Source organism: Lagenorhynchus albirostris, chromosome 1 (assembly GCF_949774975.1).
Source record: "Lagenorhynchus albirostris chromosome 1, mLagAlb1.1, whole genome shotgun sequence".
NCBI classification, from domain to species: Eukaryota; Metazoa; Chordata; class Mammalia; order Artiodactyla; family Delphinidae; genus Lagenorhynchus; species Lagenorhynchus albirostris.
In genome coordinates, this window is record NC_083095.1 from 160,055,737 (window position 1) to 160,073,847 (window position 18,111).

General features: G+C 55.0%; 1 protein-coding gene across 1 annotated transcript in view; it reads left to right on the plus strand.

Annotated features, from left to right (window-relative positions):
• Positions 1 to 17,310, plus strand: part of ARNT2 (aryl hydrocarbon receptor nuclear translocator 2) — a 195,324-nt gene extending 178,014 nt beyond the window's left edge. Inside the window, exons 16-19 of the mRNA XM_060120677.1 lie at positions 2,640 to 2,778; positions 3,451 to 3,616; positions 14,337 to 14,473; positions 16,060 to 17,310. Of these exons, the coding sequence (XP_059976660.1) occupies positions 2,640 to 2,778; positions 3,451 to 3,616; positions 14,337 to 14,473; positions 16,060 to 16,158 (541 nt within the window). The 3' untranslated portion in view covers positions 16,159 to 17,310. The remainder of the gene's footprint in view (positions 1 to 2,639; positions 2,779 to 3,450; positions 3,617 to 14,336; positions 14,474 to 16,059) is intronic.
• The last annotated feature ends 801 nt before the right edge of the window (positions 17,311 to 18,111 follow it).

An 18,111-nucleotide genomic window follows, 5' to 3' on the forward strand; every position in this document is an offset into this window, starting at 1 on the left:
GCTCGTGCTTCCACGCTGGTCCGTGGACAGACCTCCTGGGGAAGCAGCAGGCAGCTCGGCAGCTGTGCCCTGGAACAGCAGCCTCTGAGATCTTGGAGTCGCTCTGACCAGCCGTGCAGCTGGGCCTCGCTGGATTGCAACCTGTTCCGAGTCTCTGAACAGGCAGCGACTCTCTGGTCTGGGGACAGGAGGACAAGACGACAACCCACCGCGAGCTGCTCCTGAGCCGTCATCACTGCCGGTCACCCCGCTCTGCTGAGCGCTGGCCAAGGCTCCAGATTCGGCCCTGCTGCTGTATTACTCGTGCACTCAGCACACGGTGACCACTTGTAGTTCCGTGCCAGGCCGTGTGCCAACCCAGGCCCGTGTTCACCGAGTCCTCGTAACACTTGCTGCTCCCCCGCAAGCCCCTGCCGTCCGGACAGAGGGCAGCAGGGATGGAGCAGAGGCCAGAGGTGAGGAGGGACAGCCCGAGGCAGCGTGGCAGGGGGCGGGAGGGCCGCCCAGAAGCAAAAGTCAGGTGGCCACCTGCTGCCAGGGCGGGCACCCAGCCACCAGGGATCAGGAGAGATGGGGAGGCCTCGAGTCTGGGAGAAACGGAACGAGACCTCGGAGACCTTGAATACCACACCCGGGAGTTCGGACTCCATCACTGATGACTTGTGGGAGAAGAGGCACTTGAGGAAGCGGAGTCCTGGAGAAAGTTCAGGGTGGCAGGGGTGCGGGGGGCACAGTGGAGGAGTGAGACGGTCCAGCTGGAGGTGCTGTGCCTGTGTGGACTGTCATCACAGAAACAAAAGAGCGGGACAAGGTGGAGGGCGGTTACCAGAAGGGAAGGCAGGCTGGTGTCTGGACGGCTGTGTAAGGAAGGAGTCCGGGGGGGACACCAGCCCCCATGTGGAGCCTGGCACTGGGGAGGCACTCACTAGATACTGGTCTATAGAATGAATGGATGGATTAATTAAAGAGGGCTTCCCTGGTGGCGCAGTGGTTAGGAATCCGCCTGCCAGTGCAGGCGACATGAGTTCGAGCCCTGGGCTGGGAAGATCCCACATGCCACGGAGCAACTGAGCCCGTGCGTCACAACTACTGAGCCTGCGATCTAGAGCCCGTGCTCTGCAACAAGAGAAGCCACCACAATGAGAAGCCCTCATGCAGCAACAAAGACCCAATGCAACCAAAAATAAAAAGTAAATCAATCAAATAAATTTATAAATAATAATAATAATTAAAGCACTCATGAGGCTTTACGCCTGTGGGATGGGCAGTTTCCTGTAAATCTGCAGGGCCTGAGCTGGTTTGAGTGGGAAGGGCTATGGGACGAATGACCCTGAGCCCCCAGCAGAACGGCACAGCTGTGGCAGCACATCCCTAAGTACGTCCCCAGCCCAAGTCCTGCTGTGGTCCCGTGGGCCCTGTGCGTACGTTAGCCAGGGCACCTTTCCCTGGACCCACAGGGCTACTGCCAGCTCTCCAGTCAGTGCTGGGAGGGCACCGAGGGCCACCCTGCCCCAGAGAACAGTGATCAGAAAAGGCCCTCTGAGCTCACACATTCATCAGGAGGGAGAATGGGAAAGGAGTCCTGTGTTAAGTGAGGAAGTGCTCTCAGGAGGATGGGAATGAATTTCCCCTTGATCGTGGTTAGTGCAGGAATGTCTTGTCATCTTTGAGTTCTCCTTATTGTAAGAGGGACCGGATAGCATGGAAAACATATTGTAATACAATTAGTGAAACGGTACCCGGTCTTACTGGTCTATAACCTTCCATTCTTTAAAAACCTGGCTGAAAACCCACCTCCACCCAGGCCTTCCGTGATTAGCCCGCTTCTTCCCACGTGATTCGCTCGTGGGCACCCAGCACTCTGCCTGTGCGGAGCTGGCCCTGGGGAGGCAGGAGGAAGAGCCTGAAATGAAAGGCAAGTCTTCCCCGGTCTCCTTTATCTGTAATGAGCTTGTTGTATAACTGGCGGAACTGGGAAAATCTCACAGAAGCCGTGCCTAGCAGTGCAGCCAGCGCAGGCCTAGGGGCAGAGACAGCGGTCAGGGACTAAGCCTGCGGGAGGACAGGCAGGGAGCACGGGTGACACACACAGCGGGTGTCTACTAAGGACTCTGTTGGATTCAACTGAAGATTCACTGAAGGGTCAGAAGAGGTAAACAGCAGTTTGCGCTGGGATGGGGGCGGGCAGGTCCAGGCCCCACCCTGCAGGCTTCCACTGACAGGCTCTTTTCTCTGGAAGCCTGTGGCCTATTTCCTGAATCCTTAAGCTTTATAGGTGCCCCAAAGGAAGAAATTAACCAGAGCACAGAGAGCAAGTTAACACCAAGACTGATTTTTATTCCAAGAAGCTGCTCTCTTCTGGAAATCATCCGTTGAAAGCAAGAGACACAGAGGGGTGGGATTGGGGCTTCCTAGAGGAGAGTGAGGGGGAGACCCTGTGGGGAAAAAGAGGCAGCAGTGGTGGGTTGAGGGAGCCCCGGGGGAGAGAAGGAAGGCCGGGGGCTCCCCCTGAGGGCCTTCGATCTAGTGATGCACAGCTCCGGTGGGAGAGAGCGGTGCGCTCCGGGAGAGGTGGCCCGGGACAGGGCGCGTGGAGCTGGGGCGTCTCCCCGGGACGAATGCGTTTGCTTCCCTTGCAGTTCTTCGGTGGTGCACGTGCCTGGCGTGAACGACATCCAGTCCTCTTCCTCGACGAGCCAGAACATGTCCCAGATCTCCCGGCAGCTAAACCAGAGCCAGGTGGCGTGGGCGGGTAGCCGGCCGCCCTTTCCCGGACAGGTATGGGTGTCGGTGAGGGCTCTGCCCCCAGGTGCCCAGAGGGTGCAGAGCACCTGGGCTGTGCTTACTTTGCATCCCAGCTCTGAGAAGGGGCGGCACTCTGAGCTGCAGCTGACCACCCCAAACGCAGCCGGGCTCCCAGGAGCACTGGCCCTCCTAAGGGTACTTTGAGAACTGGGTCCCCAGCAATGGTGCCGAATCCGGTTTCAGCAGCCTTTTCTCCCGGCAGCCTCAGGGAAGTCCTGGGGAACCTGGGGGAGGGGCGGGCGCACAGAGGTCCTCAATCAGGAGCGAGCCCCTCACCACTCGGGACCTGCATTTCCCTGGCCCAGGAGTGCGTGAGAACATCAGCGCTGGGACACACGCGGCTCCGTGTGGTCGCTGTGAGGACGGCCGTCCTCTGGGCTGAGGGAGTCTTTGCCAAGGTCCCATAAGCAGAAGGCAGAGGGCCTAGATCCTTGTAGCCCTGGGCATGAATGTCAACCAGACCTGCCCCAAAGATCCAGGGCCCCAGTGCTGTGGTTCTTGGGCCGGCACAAGATCCCGGGCCTTTGGAGCCGCTATCGGCCCAGGGCGGGACTGCCGCTGCGGGTGGCAGTGACCAGCCCAGGCCGTGGACCGGGGACACCTGCTGCTGATGCTCTCCATCTCTGTGCTTCATCCCGATTGCAGCCGATCCCCTCCCAGTCCAGCAAGACTCAGTCTTCTCCCTTTGGGATTGGAACGAGCCACACCTACCCGGCCGACCCCTCCTCCTACAGTCCTCTCTCCAGTCCAGCCACCTCCTCGCCCAGCGGGAACGCCTACTCCAGTCTTGCCAACAGGACTCCAGGGTTCGGTAGGTGGGGAAGGAGGGAAAGAATGCCTGGGAGTGTCAGCAAAGATGCTTTCTGAACATTCTGAGTTTGGGGGTCTGAGCCCCAAGCTCCCAGAATCCTGGTACCAGGTCTGGAGATTTCCAAGCGCCTCTTCTCTCTGGCTATCTGGAGGCCAGTCGTGTCCCTAAGAGACTGGCTGCCTAGACCTCGGCTTTGTGGAGGCTCTGGGACTCTACTCCCTTGCGCTGATGTCATCTGAATGCTATTTTAACCCTTTATGGCCCTTGGCCAGGACTTTTAGGTCGCCCAAGTCAAAAACCCTATAGTCTTATTTCAAAAAACTAGAGAAGTATAGGTTATAGGGATGACCAATTGTGTAAGTAATAAACACCGTAAAGTTCACTTTTTAATATTAAAAGAGGGATCCTATCCCACATAAGAACATCTCGCCTAGCTTTGTTTGCACAACCTCAGGCCATCAAGGGTTAAGTAACCACTTCCTGCGGTGCCCTTCCCAGGAGCCCTTACCACTGCTCACCCTGCAGGTATTTAATGGACCCCCTCAGCATGTCTGCCAGGGTCCGGGTTCCATGTCACATGGCAGGGGCTCAGAAGGGACCGTGGGACTGGCAAGAAGCCCAAGCTGGTGCCCATCTCCCCGCAGTGCTGTCCCCGGAGAGAGACAGCCAACAGCGTGCTCGGGGGGGGAGCACGAAGCAGCGCCCAAACATCTGAATCTCCATTTGAGTTGCAGGCTTCCCCTTAAGCCGTGTCAGCCTTAGGAAAGAGCAGCGCCTTGTTCCTAACCCATACCTGGAACTGGCAGCTGCTCGCACGCCCTCTCCGTCCCCACCACTAATAGCAGCACTTCGGCCCCCTCAGCCCGAGGTCTCGAGGTCTCGGGGCCCAGCATTTCCCGACTCCGTATCTGTGGCTCCCCCTTGGACTCAGCTGTCCCCTCAGCGTGAATCCCATTTCCTTGTAGCAGATTCTCACGTTCAGCCTTTAAATATTCTTGCTAGATTAGTCGGTGCGTTTAGAAGCACAGAGCCCTATTTCAGGAAGGAGAAGCCCTGAGGCAATTGCTTTCAAGTCAGCCAGGCCCTCACCTAGATCCCCCCTGAGGGTGGAAGCCTCTGGTTCCCAGGAGCAGTCCCGCCTCCCTGCGGTCTCTGCATCCGGCTCCCTCACCGGGATACGGAGAGACCGCCCACCCTCCCCCAGCCCCAGTCTCGTCCTGAAGGCGGCCGTGGCACACTTGGCATGCAGGCATCTAGTCCTTCCTGGAAGCACAGGGCCCACCTGGCACTGACCTACTCACCAGGCCCTCCTGAGTGCCAGGCCCTCCTGAGTGCCAGGCCCTGGGCTGAGCCCTGGAAACACAGGGAAGGAGACTCGGTTCCGACCAGCAGTGCAGACACGGAGGCAGGGGAGACTGATGGGAACAGAGAGACGGCAGGCCAGTGCTGGAGGTGCAGCGGCCGAGGCCTACTGAAGGCAGGAGGGTGAGGAGAGGCTCAGAGGAGACCTGGCACTCACCCCGTAAGGCCTAGAAGCACCTCAGTGTGGCTCTAGCAAGAAAAGAGGGGAAGCCACCTGCTGCCCCAACGACTAGGGCCTTTAGCTCTGTGAATCTGTCTAGTCTCCACTTAGCAAATGCTAGGCCCTGAAGTGCAAATGGAGATGGAACACAGAAAGGACAAAGCGTGGGGCTGAGGCCACCGTACAACCTGAAGACCAAGAACAGGATCACACAAACGGGGTCCAGGCTCAGCAACCATTTTTACAGCTGCCATCCAGCTATCTCACACTCGGATGATAACAATAATAGTTATGACAGTAGCTAACTCTTACAGATGCTTACTACATGCCCAGCACTTTACACATTTGAGTTCACTTAAAGCTCATGGTAGCCCTATGAGGGAGAAACTATGATTATTCCCATTGCACAGATAAGCAAACTGAGGCACAGTGAGGTCAGATAACTTACCCAAGGCCTCACGGCTGGTCAGTGGCAGCATCATGCCTGTGGAGCCAGGTGGTGCCATCTGAGTCTGTGCTCCCATCACTACCCTATCCTGGCCGTTCTCTCTAATCCATCGTTCAGAGTATCTTAGAATTAACGCGGGAATTGGATGTGTCCTGATTTATACTAATGAGAAAGGGGCTGGAACCCTTTCAATGAGTGCATGGAAGACACTGTAAAGTAGAGAAAATAAGGACTGCGGAGTTTCTTGGGGCCTTACCATCAATACCTTGTTTGTTAACCTCACAGAAGCAGTTCGAGTGGGAAAGGACACGGTTGGCGTGTGTTTGGAAGCCAGCTCAGGGGGAGCGATGAGGTGGGGACAGGAAGCTGAGGAGGCGGGAGGCTCAGGCTGGAGGTAGGGAGGAGGACCTTCAGCGGGGTGGGCGCCAGAGTCATCTGTGATGCAAGGCTCCTGGAGGACAGCTCCCAGTGCAGGCGGGGGAGGCCCAGGCAGAGGGGTCAGAGTTCAGAGCAGGGTGGAGGACCATGGTGTGGATGTGGCCTGGAGAGCGCACGGACCACAGGATCTGTGGCGTGTGGGTAAAACAAGCAGCTTCTGCCCCAGGGGGCTTCAAGGGCAGTGGGGCCTGACCCCTGGCGTGCCCTCCAGCTGGGTCACACTTCTCCGGGCCCTTTGGCATCCGGAACCTCCTGTAGGTCCCTGGGTGGAACGGACCCTCTTCACTGCCACGTCTTGTACAGACTGATCCTTGTGTCTGGAGTCCTGGTGGAGGAGAGGGGACAAGCTTCCGTTATGGTCAGAGAAGAGAGGGGGTGTGATTAGGGGAAGGGTCTGAGGGGTGTGTTATTAACGATGAGAGCACGGAGGGGAGGGCTGCAGGGAAGAGCAGATGGGAGTGGGGGAGTGGGGAGGGAGCAGAGCAATCTCGGTAAAAGGTCAGTTTCATTAATTATTAAATAAATATGAAGCCATTAAAACAGCTGGTGGTGCTTACATTTGCAATGGACACACCCTGGCCCCGTAGGTGCAGATCTGAGTGGCTTCCCCGGGCCTCCGCCAGGGCGCGGGTGAGACAGCTGTACCTTGGGGCCTGTTGGTTGGGCCTGAGGGTTACAAGCAAGGCAGCCTAGAGAAGACCGCACCCCATGAAGCCTTACCTTGTTGAAGGTGTATCCACCACAGGACACACAAGCTACTGGGGGTAAACAAACTTGCCAGAGGCTGTGGGCTGCAGCAGGTCTGCAGAAGCAGCCTGGCAGTGTTTTGCTCCTACACTGGCTAGAGGGCACAGGTGGACCAGAGCCAGTGGACCCCCGCACCAGGTGGCTTGAGGTTTCATGGAGCGCCGGCAGGGTGGAGCTGGCCTGCAGCCCTCTGGGTGATTGAGGATGCTTGCTGAAGAGTGGGTGCCCCTGGGCCTCCTGCACGCTGCTGGTAGACACACGCCGGGCAGAAAAGCTGCCTGAACCAGAAGACAAGCCACTTCCTCTGCTGTGCCCGGCCTGTCTCTCCAGCTCCCTCTATTGACAAAGCCTAACATTGCACCAGCTAGCAAAGGAGAAATGTTTCCAGGGTCCAGTTCCCATTTCACAAAGCAGGGCAAAGGAGGGTGGATTTAGAGTTTGGAGGCATTCAAATGATAACTGCCAAAGATTTATATGATGCGAATCCCTGAACTGGTTAGTCCTCTGTTTCAACTACCCGCAGGCGTCTGCTTGTTGATATTACCATGTTTCTAGGAGAAATGCAGGGAGCCAGGCAGACGAGTTGCACGATGAAAGTGGTTCAGGGGTGCTGCGGCAGGCCAGGCTTTCATTCCCTGCCTTGGCTCGAGGGCTGCATATATGCCTTTTCAGGGCTGGGACTTACTTACATTGCTGTCTTACCCCGTGCTTCCTGATGTAGTAAGTTGGCAGACACAAGCGTGTCCATTGCTTCTCATGTGTCCCCCATGTGCCTTTCAGTTTAGGAAGAGGTAGCTAAAATATCTCATTCCCGCATAGCACAAGTCACAGCTGGCCTAGCAGACTTACCTTGGAGAGGAAGATTGAAAGAATATGTCATTCCAGCAATGTCTGAAGATGCTTTCAGGGAGACATAGGATGAATAATTAGAGATAGGGAAGCAGGGTAGGATACGCACTGAGAGGGGATTGCAATAACCTGAAATGTTTGCAGACACCCTGTTCCTCTTGCTCCCCACCTCCTGCCCCCAAAACTCAGCCCTGGGAATTCTTCAATTTCTATAATTTGAGGGAATTATAGACCATCCCACCCTTACTAGTTAGTGATGAAAAGACAAGATCTTAACCAGATAAAGCAGAAACTAACACACCATTGTAAAACAATTATGCTCCAGTAAAGATGTAAAAAAAAAAAAAAGATCTTAACCAGAAATCGTGTGAAGCGTGTGATCCCTGTTGTGAGGTGCAGCTCTTGGCTCAGACCCACAGGGAGGCCTTTACCTGGGAGGCGCTCGTAAGAGGATAAGCTGCCCCTTTGGTGCTCTTTGCTGTCTTTATCCAGCAGGGCTTCTGAGCTGCAGCAAAATCACCCCTGCTTGAGAGCCACTGAGCTAAACCCAACCGCTTAGGACCTCTGAGCTGGACTTCAAGTGAACCTTGACTCTTAGAGCAACTTCCAAATCAGATGAATCTCACCGAAAATGTTAGTTAGCAAAAGTGAAATTATAACATTGAGCGCCAATGAATTTTTCTTTTAAGGAAGCTGTCATCCCCTTCCCTCTACAACCTAGAAATCTACAAGCTCCTGAAGATTCTGACTCTTGGTTTAAAAGCCCACCCAGTTGGCCCAGATTGTAGCAGCCTAAAAATATATTCTATTTGGACCCCTGGGCTGGCAGGTGACCCAGGCATCCAGCCAGGACTGTAGCAGCCTAGGCCTTGCGCAGGAAGCCCACAGAACACAAGAAACAGAGTGTGGCTAGAACCTAGCTCACGGTTTGCAGCCATATACATGGCTTTGGGAGCACTAAGGGAACACAGGGATGTTGGTTAACACTGGGGCTTTTTCCAGAAAGGGACTTGTGGGTACATCTTGAGGGCGGGCCATGAACATGCCCTGTTCACCAGGTGTCTGCAGGCAGGTCAGTCAGGGTCAGGGTTTAGGCTAAGACCCCACATGGCTCTGTCATCCGGGAGAGGTCATGTCGTAGTTATGACTCATTATTTAATCCGAGAGGTCACTAATGCAGCTCAGGAAAACTTTCAGTAGCAGAGGCTGGAGGGAGGGCTTTCCCCTTTAACTCTCCTACCACATGGCCGGGGAACTCATCCTGCAGATCGTCTTTGGATGTAACTTTCTCCAGGAAGATGCAGACTGAGTTAGGTCTCGCTCCTTTGTCCCTCCACACTGCCCTTGCTTCCCTTATAAGCACTCTTAACAATTCCAGTTGCCTATGTACTCATCTTTCTGTCTCAGTGGATTGGGCCATTGCAATCCATTGTATCCCCAACACACTGCTCAGTGTCAGGTACATAGTCAGGGTTCAGTATGAAAGCTGTATTTATCAAATGAATGCCCGTGAGCTTCAGTGTCAGAAAGATTAGGTTCAAACCCTGCCTCTGGCATTTATAAGCTAAATGAGTTGGGGATATTTCTTGACATCTTTGAGCCCCGGTTTCCTCATCTGAAAAACGTGGAAGATGGACCCATCTCTTAGAGTCAGAGTGAAGAAGAAATGAAATGAAATAGTGTCTAGAAAGTACCCAGCACGATGCCTAGCACATAGTCAGTACTCCAAAAATACTAAGTCCTTTCCCTCCTTCCTTAACTAGTCTATGCTGTTTCTAAAGCAATCCAGTTACTTGATTTTTTTCTGTTGCACACATTTAAGAAGAGCACTTCCCTCCCCAGAAGTTTCAGAATTTTCATTCTGAAATCTTGTCCCTGTAATTAATAGAGTCACCCCCAGATACAAATGGCGAGCTAATCTTCCTCTAATCTTCATGCCCCCTCCACCCTACCCTGTCTCTGGCTGTCACCGAGGAAGACTGATGAGAGAATGTGTTTTTGTTTCATTATAAGTCAGCGATGTCCGGGAAGCCTCAAAGGGGAATAGAAGTAAAAGTGTACAGAATGTTCATGTTTCTGCCTCCTCCCCTCTTTCCCTTCCTTTTTCCATTCCTTTATTCTTGCCTTCAGCAGATACTTATTGAAGCCTCCTTTATTCCAGGCAGGATACTCAGTAAGGCCTGGGACAGACGTAGATAAGATCTCTGGCCTTAAGTTACTCACCATCTGGGGATGAGTCAGTGTAGCATGATGGGCACCATCCCGAGAGACAATGCAAGTGCTGCAGACGAGCGGAGAAGACAGAATGACTGAGGGAATCAGTCGTGCAGGGTCACGTTCAGTCGGGACTTTGAGCGTGAGTAGATTCCTGCAGGCACAGAGCAGGGGAAGGATGCCCACGACAGAGAGCCCACAGGTGCAGCAGCAGAGCGACGGAGCGGTGCGCAGTGTTTGGGGCGGGGGGTAAGTCTACAACGGCATGTGACTAGGGTGAGAGGGGCTGGGGGCACAAAGAAGGGGGAGATGGGGTTTGAAAAACAGGGACCATATGCCGAAGGCTCGAGTGTGCCCCCTCTGAGGAACGTGGACGGTGGGGGACTGTGTTTTTTTGTTTTGTTTTCTTTTGGCCGCGCCACGTGGCTTGTGGGATCTTAGTTTCCCGACCAGGGATTGAACCCGGGGCCACAGCAGTGAAAGCACCAGGTCCTGACCACTGGGCCGCCAGGGAACTCCCATGGGGGGAGGGGTGCGGCGAGGGGAGACTGTGTTAGTTTCTAAGCAGCGGATGCCATTGTAGGAAGACCACCCCGGTAGCTGCGTGGGTCTGGGGGAGATTGGGTGCTGGCCCGGCTCGGAGCACTGGTGGCGGCTGTGAGAATGGATGGAGTGAAGGAGACTGGGCGGAGGGGTGTTTGGGGATGCAGCAGAACCCAGCGAGTGACTGGACGTGAGGGCTGGGTGAGAGCAAAGAGTTGACAGGCGTGGTGTCGCCGTCTGGGCTGTCCGAGGAGGTGAGACGATTGTTTTAGGCGTGAGGGGTCCAAGGTGTCTGTCATACTGTTTAGACACGTCTCCTAAGGTGGATAGATGGACCCGAAGCTTAGGAGAGAAGGTGTACTGTAAACAGCACCAGAGATGTGAGATGTGAGTCTGCCACTCCCAGGTCCTCCCTTCACGCCCCTCAGCACAGCCAAACATCAGTCCACAAGTCCTGGCACCTCTCTCCCCAGAATACCTCAGATCCACCTCACGTCTGGTGCTACTGTCACCTCCTGCAAGGATTACTCCCGCAGCCTCATGCTACCTGGGCTTCTTCCCCCTCACCTTGTCCCCTCGTCCACTGACAGAGTGACCTTCCCAAACGTGAAGGTCTGTGTGCGACGCACCTCAGCTTAAGAGCCTTCAGCAGTTCTCTGCTGCCCTCAAAATCCATCCCCCTCATGGTGTGGGACCTGACCCCTGGTGTGCCCTCCAGCTGGGTCACACTTCTCCGGGCCCTTTGGCATCCGGAACCTCCTGTAGGTCCCTGGGTGGAACGGACCCTCTTCGCTGCCACGTCTTGTACAGACTGATCCTTGTGTCTGGAGTGCTTTTTAACCCCACCTCCAAGCCTTACGCCTGGTTAACTACTAACTATTCCCCTTCTGCTCTCAAGTGAAGTCTCTGAAAAGCATTTTCTACTTGCCATAACTAGGTTAGGTATCCCTCCTAAGAGGTTTCTTATTACAGCTCTGCTCAACCTTCTTATAGCACAGCTTACAAATGGATGGACATAGCTGCCTACTCCTTTCCCCCGACCATGCTGTAAGCTCCTAGGAACTGTCTTGGATATAGGAACTGTCTTGTTTCCCAGTGTATGTACAATAATCGCCTGGAGGCTGGATCAGAGTGGGAGCTCGGGAAATACCTGCCTAATGAATCAATGAATCAGTTCATGGGGATAGAAGAGGTTGCCCCCTTCCTGTCCGCTGATCAAAGGGAAGGCCTAACTCAGACCTCTGCATTCAGCCCATGTTCAGGGGTGGAGACGTATGTAAGAGCCAGGGGACACCTGGCAAGGAGTGGCGTAGGAGGTGGTGGAACCAAACTCAGGTGTAGTCGGAGAGGTCAGCCAAACAATTCCAAGGAGGTGGTGGTCATAAGTGTCGATACCCAAGAGAGCTTAACAATGAGAATTGAATTTGAATTTCTGTTGGGTTGGGCTCGGCTATACAGACTTCGCTGCAGAGTGATTGCAGAGCGTGGAGGAGGGAGGGAAAGGTGAGAAGACGCTGTGTGTATGGCCAGCAAAGGGAAGGAGAGGTAGACATGGGGCTTGAGGAGCCTGTACTCGTCTGCTAGGGCCGCCATCACAAAATACCGCAGGCTGGGTGACTTAAACAGCAGAAACTTACTTTCTCACCGTTCTGTAGGCTGGAAGTCTGAGATCAAGGTGTCAGCAGGGTGGGTTTCTTCTGAGGCCTCTCTATCTTGTAGATGGCCACCTTCTCCCTGGGTCTTCACATGGTCTTCCATCTGTGCCTGTGTCCGGATTTCTTCTGCTTATAAGAACACCAGTCATATTGGATCAGGGTCCACCCACATGAGCTCATCTCACCTTAATTGTCTCTTTTCTAAAATATTTATTTATTTATTTATTTATTTATTTATTTTCCTGCGTCAAGTCTTAGTTGCGGCATGCGGGATCTCAGTTCCGGCATGCAAGCTTCTCTCTAGCTGTGGCGCACAGGCTCAGTAGTTGCGCTGTGGCGCACGGGCTCTCTAGTTGTGGCATGTGGGCTTAGTTGCCCCGTGGCATGTGGGATCTTAGTTCCCCAACTAGGGATCGAAGCCAGGTTCCCTGCATTGGAAGGTGGATTCTTAACCACCGGACCACCAGGGAAGTCCCCTTAACTGTCTCTTTAAAGGCCCCTTCTCTGAATACAGTCACAGTCTGAGATACTGACGGCTGGACCTTCCACATATGAATTTGGGAGACACACTCAGGCCACGTAGGAAAGAAGAGTGGAGAGAATTAATTCATGATGGGCAGGACTCCAGCATAGATCACTGTGGCAGGAAGGTCCTGGAGGAAGCCGGAGGACTCCTGAGAGGCAGTCATCTCTGAATATGTGAGGACAGACCTCATGCTGTGCCCCAGCCTTGCTTTCAGCAGAGGTGGCTGTGTCCATCCATCCTCCCTCCGAGCAACAGGTGGCCCAGCTTGTGCTTAGCCTCCTGGGCCTCCAGGATGGGGACCGAGTGTCTGTCCAGTGGGGCTTCCCTCACTGCACCAGCTGGGGCTGCTGTGCATTTAATCTTGCCATACCAGGCCTGTCCTAGATTGTCCCATTCCGAAACTGGGCCAGGGGACGTGATTCTATGAAAGAGCTCCTCCTGGCCCAGGGAGTCTCATGAGAGAGTCTCAGGTAAAGGCATTTCAGCAAAGCCAGACGCATTTTTTTTAACAACAGAATCCTACATACACGATAGATTTAAATCCCTCTTGTGCTGAAGTAGGGAATTGTATCCTTCCCTGATTTTCTAAACCCCTTTACCAACTGTGATCGTGCAGAGCTTGAAAGGCACCAGTGGTGAAGCTTTCAAGGGAGTGTATGTCTTATTAAAGCCGTTTATATCTCAGGCAGTAGGTGAGATGTATGTGTGTGAGAGGGAGGGATTGATTCTTCCCCCTGCGCACTGTCTAGCCATCCCCCAGATTAACCCAGTGTTCACTCATCAGGTGGTGTGTAGGGTCGCCTGTGATCGGTAGGTCCTACCGATGGGGCCTGTCCTGCCACCCAGAGCTTGACAGTGAGCCCATTGCCTCCAAAACGTTATTGAATGGTTTGGAACAAGAAGAAGTTCCTGTGGGTTTTTTTTTTATACACCTTAGGATAAACTACCTCCTCGGGTTGAATCTTTAAATGTTTTAGACAAAATTCTGCTCATTTTTCTTCGTTTCTGTTTTTCCATGGGGTATTTTTTGTAAAGTGTAGACAGAAGCAAGGTTGCTCTCACTTACAAATTATAATTTGCTGATTCCCACAAAGAGACCTGTCTTCTCGTCTAAGCTGCACCCAACTGCCTTTCCTCCCAAACCAGTGGTGCTGAGAGACCCTCAGCTAAAGAGATGGGCAGAAAGGGCCGTGGCTCTGGACCCCCGTGGAAGGACCTTGTGGAGCGCCCCACGTGGCTTCAACCAAGTTGCCCAAAAGGCAGCGAGGCTGCCGGAGGTCAGGGCTTGCTGAGTGAGGCTCTTCCTCTGTCAGGGCCAGGTTCCTTTAAGGAGCAGCCTGTGAGCTCAGGGGCATCTAGAGTGGCAGGGACCGCCTCTCCCTTCTCGTGCATGTCAAGGAGAGGGCTGCTCTCAGCCACAGACAGGCCCCACGGAAGCAAGCCTCCAACAGTGATCACAGAGGGCCGAGGGCTCTGAGGCTTCCGGCCTGGGTCACCTGGCAGGTGCACGCAGGGAGAGCCACCCTGTCCAGCCGGTCCCTGCACCATTCGCCAGAGAGCCCCCTTTCCTGTTTCACCCATCCAGCTCTCGGGTGCACAGCCAACTTCTTATCTATCAGCCAGCGTGAGAGAGAGGGGCACAGCGAACACAGTCAGCCAGCTCTGGATGGAACGCGCCTTTCAGAAATGTGGGACCCTCTGGGCTGCAGTGGTTCTTAGGTCTCCCAGAGCCACGGGATGGCTTTTAAAGGAAGTGTCCTGTGCGTCGGATCTTTCAGCTGAAAGTGGACAAGGTAGCGGGCAGTTCCAAGGGCGGCCCTCGGAAGTCTGGTCGCAGTGGCAAAGCCAGCACCACGGACAGCAGAGCGGTGAGCAGCCGTCCCACCAGCAGCCGGGTCAGACTGAAGTGTTCCAGGTAAATCAGCGAGCACCGCCTTCTCATAGGTACCGGCGCCTCTCTCTGCTTCCTGTCCCCCTCGGTCTCTGCCTCCCTGCCACAGCACGACTGCCGATAGAGACTGTGAGTGCCGGCCCCTCCCAGGGAAGGTAGTAGCCCCGACTTGGGGGGGTCCAGTAGGAGGCTCGGCTCTTCTCGTGAGGCTGCCTGGGCGCCTTGCCACTCTGAGTTTTTTGAGCCATTCCTGGTCCATCCCTCGCGCCTGGGGCAGCCCTGACCTAAGTGTGCAGCAGCAGTGGACGCTGCCGGCGGCCCCGTGGTGCAGGACGCAGCCCCTTCGGGGTGTTCGGAGCTCCACTTCTCAGCCAGAAAAGTTCTCACTGGGGAAAGGCTCCTGTTGGGGGCATGAACCGGCTTATGCTCCATCCACCCCACCAGGTCTTCATGAGGGAGCCCCAGGTGCCTTCTGTCATGTCCCAGAGCCTGCCCCGCAGAGCGAGGATGGGGGAGGAAGCACCTGGTGGTAGGGCTCTGAGACCCGCAGACTAAGATACCCCTTCTCAAGGGAGAGCTTTCCCTTTACCCCACCCTCATCCCAAGCACCTTTCCCACCAGGTCGAGCAGCATCTTCAGAGACAAAGGTCTAGAACCCAGATGTCACTCCAGGTCCGCAAAGGGGCAGGATCCTTTTACATATGCAGAGAGGTACCCTGACCTATAATGATTAGCCCCTCCTTCCTCCATCCATAAGGCTCAGCCCCGGCCCATTCTTATGCCTCACAACTGCCATGTAAGGCAGAATTCCCTAACCTGGTTCTTCATGGTCACGATGCTAAAAAGAATTCTTGGTCAAATAAGTTTGTGAAACATGATTAAACAGACTTATTCGGTTTCTTGACTGCAGGACTTATCAGAGCCTTTATTGTACTAACGAGGACTGAGGATTTTTAGGAGGTAGGCAAAGTATACCTTGTTTCCCAAACTCATTTGTCCACAGAATTCTTTCCTCCCAGAGCATCTCATGGGCCAAGAATTGGACACAACACACTTTGGGACATTTGCCATAAGGGATGGAAATATAGCTCCTCGGATTTTCTGGTTGGGTAGTCTGAGGCCCAGAGAACTTGAAGGACTTGTTAAAGGTGAAGTCTAACCTTGCAGGGATTTGGCCTTGCCCTAGATATATACAGTGAAGACAGGCCACTCAGCTGTTCACACACGTAGCCCTCCTTTTGCCCCTCCCCATGTTGCAGTGCTGCTGCATTTTGATCGTCGGTTGTATGTACCTTGCTTGGCACCAAGCTGGGTTCTCCCCACCAGTGGGCCTCTTGTCCACCCTGGCTCAGTTTTAAATAGAGAAAGGTCGTGTCCTGACATTGTGTTTGTGTGCTGGAATGACAGCTCCCAGGAGAGAACAGCTTCCCAGGATCTCAGACATTTGAGGACCGTCTCAGAGCATCCCTCAGGTGGCCGGTGGCGTGTTCCTGGGCCGCCCCCTTAGAGAGATGACCGTGAGGGTGGCTGGCAGGCTGGGCTCCTGGGACGTGCCGGTGTCCAGGAGGATGAGCCGACTCCCCTGCCCTTTCTTTTCTTCTCTCCTGCAGGACATGCTGCCCATGCCAGGAGATCCAACCCAGGGGACCGGCAACTATAACATTGAAGACTTTGCTGACCTGGGCATGTTCCCGCCGTTTTCTGAGTAGCTGCGGACAGAGCGAGGCTTCCACCGGGCAGTGCCCCCCATGCTGTGACATCTACGCCCACGTGAACGGGGCCCCCCCCGCGCCCTGCTTGCCCTGCCGCGGGACCCCCCAGCAGAAGACATCTCGCCCCCCGTGTTCCCCTCACTGCCGTGGTGTTGCTCAGCTTCTAACCCACAGCTGCAGCTGCTCGGCCACCGACCAGGAGCCCAGTAGACGTTGGGGGCTGGTAGTATTTATTGTATTTCACCTGTCTGTGCTTGGGAGGCGAGCCCATTGGGTTCTTAAAACCTGGTTGTGAATAATCTCATATTAGACAATTTTCATCTATAAAAAGTTCAGTTACAGCTCAGAGAGCCCGAGCGGCACCCTCAGGCCTGCCCAGGAAGCTGGAATCTGGTTTCTTCGGGCCTTTAACTCCTGTGTCCGGGTGGGGCTTAGGGGGTGTTGGGGAAAGAGGTGAACAGGATGCACAGGCTTTGTTCTCGGAGCTGGAGAGGAGGAGCCTGGGGACGCCGGGGGGGACGCCGGCTCCTCTGGGCCCTGTCTCAGCCACGTCTGTCTGTGCGTCCGTCGTGCCGTGAGACGTGTGTACGTGGTGCAGTGTGATGTGAATCTTTGTCCTGACGGATGTGTTGTGCCCCGTGTCTGTCGTGTGCGGCCACAGTGAGGGTCTAGAATCCCGGGTGTGTGGCGAGAGTGACATCCTGGATGTGCAGCCCTGTCCAAGCTGAGCAGGACCCCCTGTGGCCGGAGGAAGCAGGGCCCAGGGCCTGGGCACCGGGCGGACAGGCTGACCTGAGCAGACGGGCACTTGACAGCGTCACCAGGAGTCCTGGCCGGGAGCTGCTCACTTTGACGGGTCAGTTCTTTGGTCCAAGCCCCCCGCGTGCAGATTCAGAGCCCACGAGAGTGCCCACCCTTTCCTCTCTGTGTCTGAAGAGCGGCCTCTCCTGGTTCCTCCAGGTTTCTCATCCTTGCCCTGTTGGTGAGAGCCGGGCTTTGTCCCCACCCGATGGCTGCAGGGAGCACCCCTTGAGCTCACAGAGACCCTGGCCCCCATGGGGGTGTAAGGGGGAGGGCAGGGCGCCCAGGCCTCCCAGTCCTTCTGTGCCACAGGATGCCTTCCTGGGACCAAGTTCTGGAGATGACTGAGGGGTGAACCCTGTGCGTGGAGGTGGGAGCTCTGAGACATTCCCCACCAGGCCGGCCGAGCGTCCTCTCTTCAGCCGGCTGGGAACAGTGGCATCTCGGGGGGCGGAGGCAGGGGGTGGGGTGGGGGGATTGCGGGGCTCCGGCTCCAGTTTTGGTTCCAGTTCTGATTCTGCCGCATACTCGCCAGGGCCTTGAATTCCTCAGGTGGTCTCAAGACAGAGTAAGAGCTGACTTCTAGAAGCTTCTACCTGGCTGACCTCTGAGCCCCCGGTCCCTGGCTTGCTGTGTTTCCCTCAGATTTGAGGAGGTCAATTGAAGAATCCATCCCTCCATTTTTACTTACCTCTGCCCCTCGCGTGCCCTTGACGCTAAGGAAAGAAACTCTCATGTTCTCTTCCTTTCCTGTCCTGCATCAGCATCCCATCAGCTCACCGACTCCCAAAGGGGGCAGCTGGAGGAGCCCATTCACGGGGAAAGCCTTCCCTTCCGGTGACCCCTGTCAGGCACCTGGCTGGGAAACAACAGGGCCCTGCAGAATGGAGTTGCTTCTAGGCTGCCTGAGTGGGGAGTGAGCCTGGCCCGCAGCAAGGAGCCAGGGAAGAGCGTTTGCTCTCATCCTCTGAAAGTTCTGCATTAAAAGCCCAGCCCTGGCTGGCACCCAGAGCGGGTGTGTGCCCAGTCTTGCCTGGAGAGCTCCAGCTATAATAGTCCACCATTGTTCAGGAGAATGCCTTTGTCCGGTAGCTTTGTGTGATCCCGGTTCCTAGGCTCTAAATTAACACTGACGTTACAGTTTCTAGA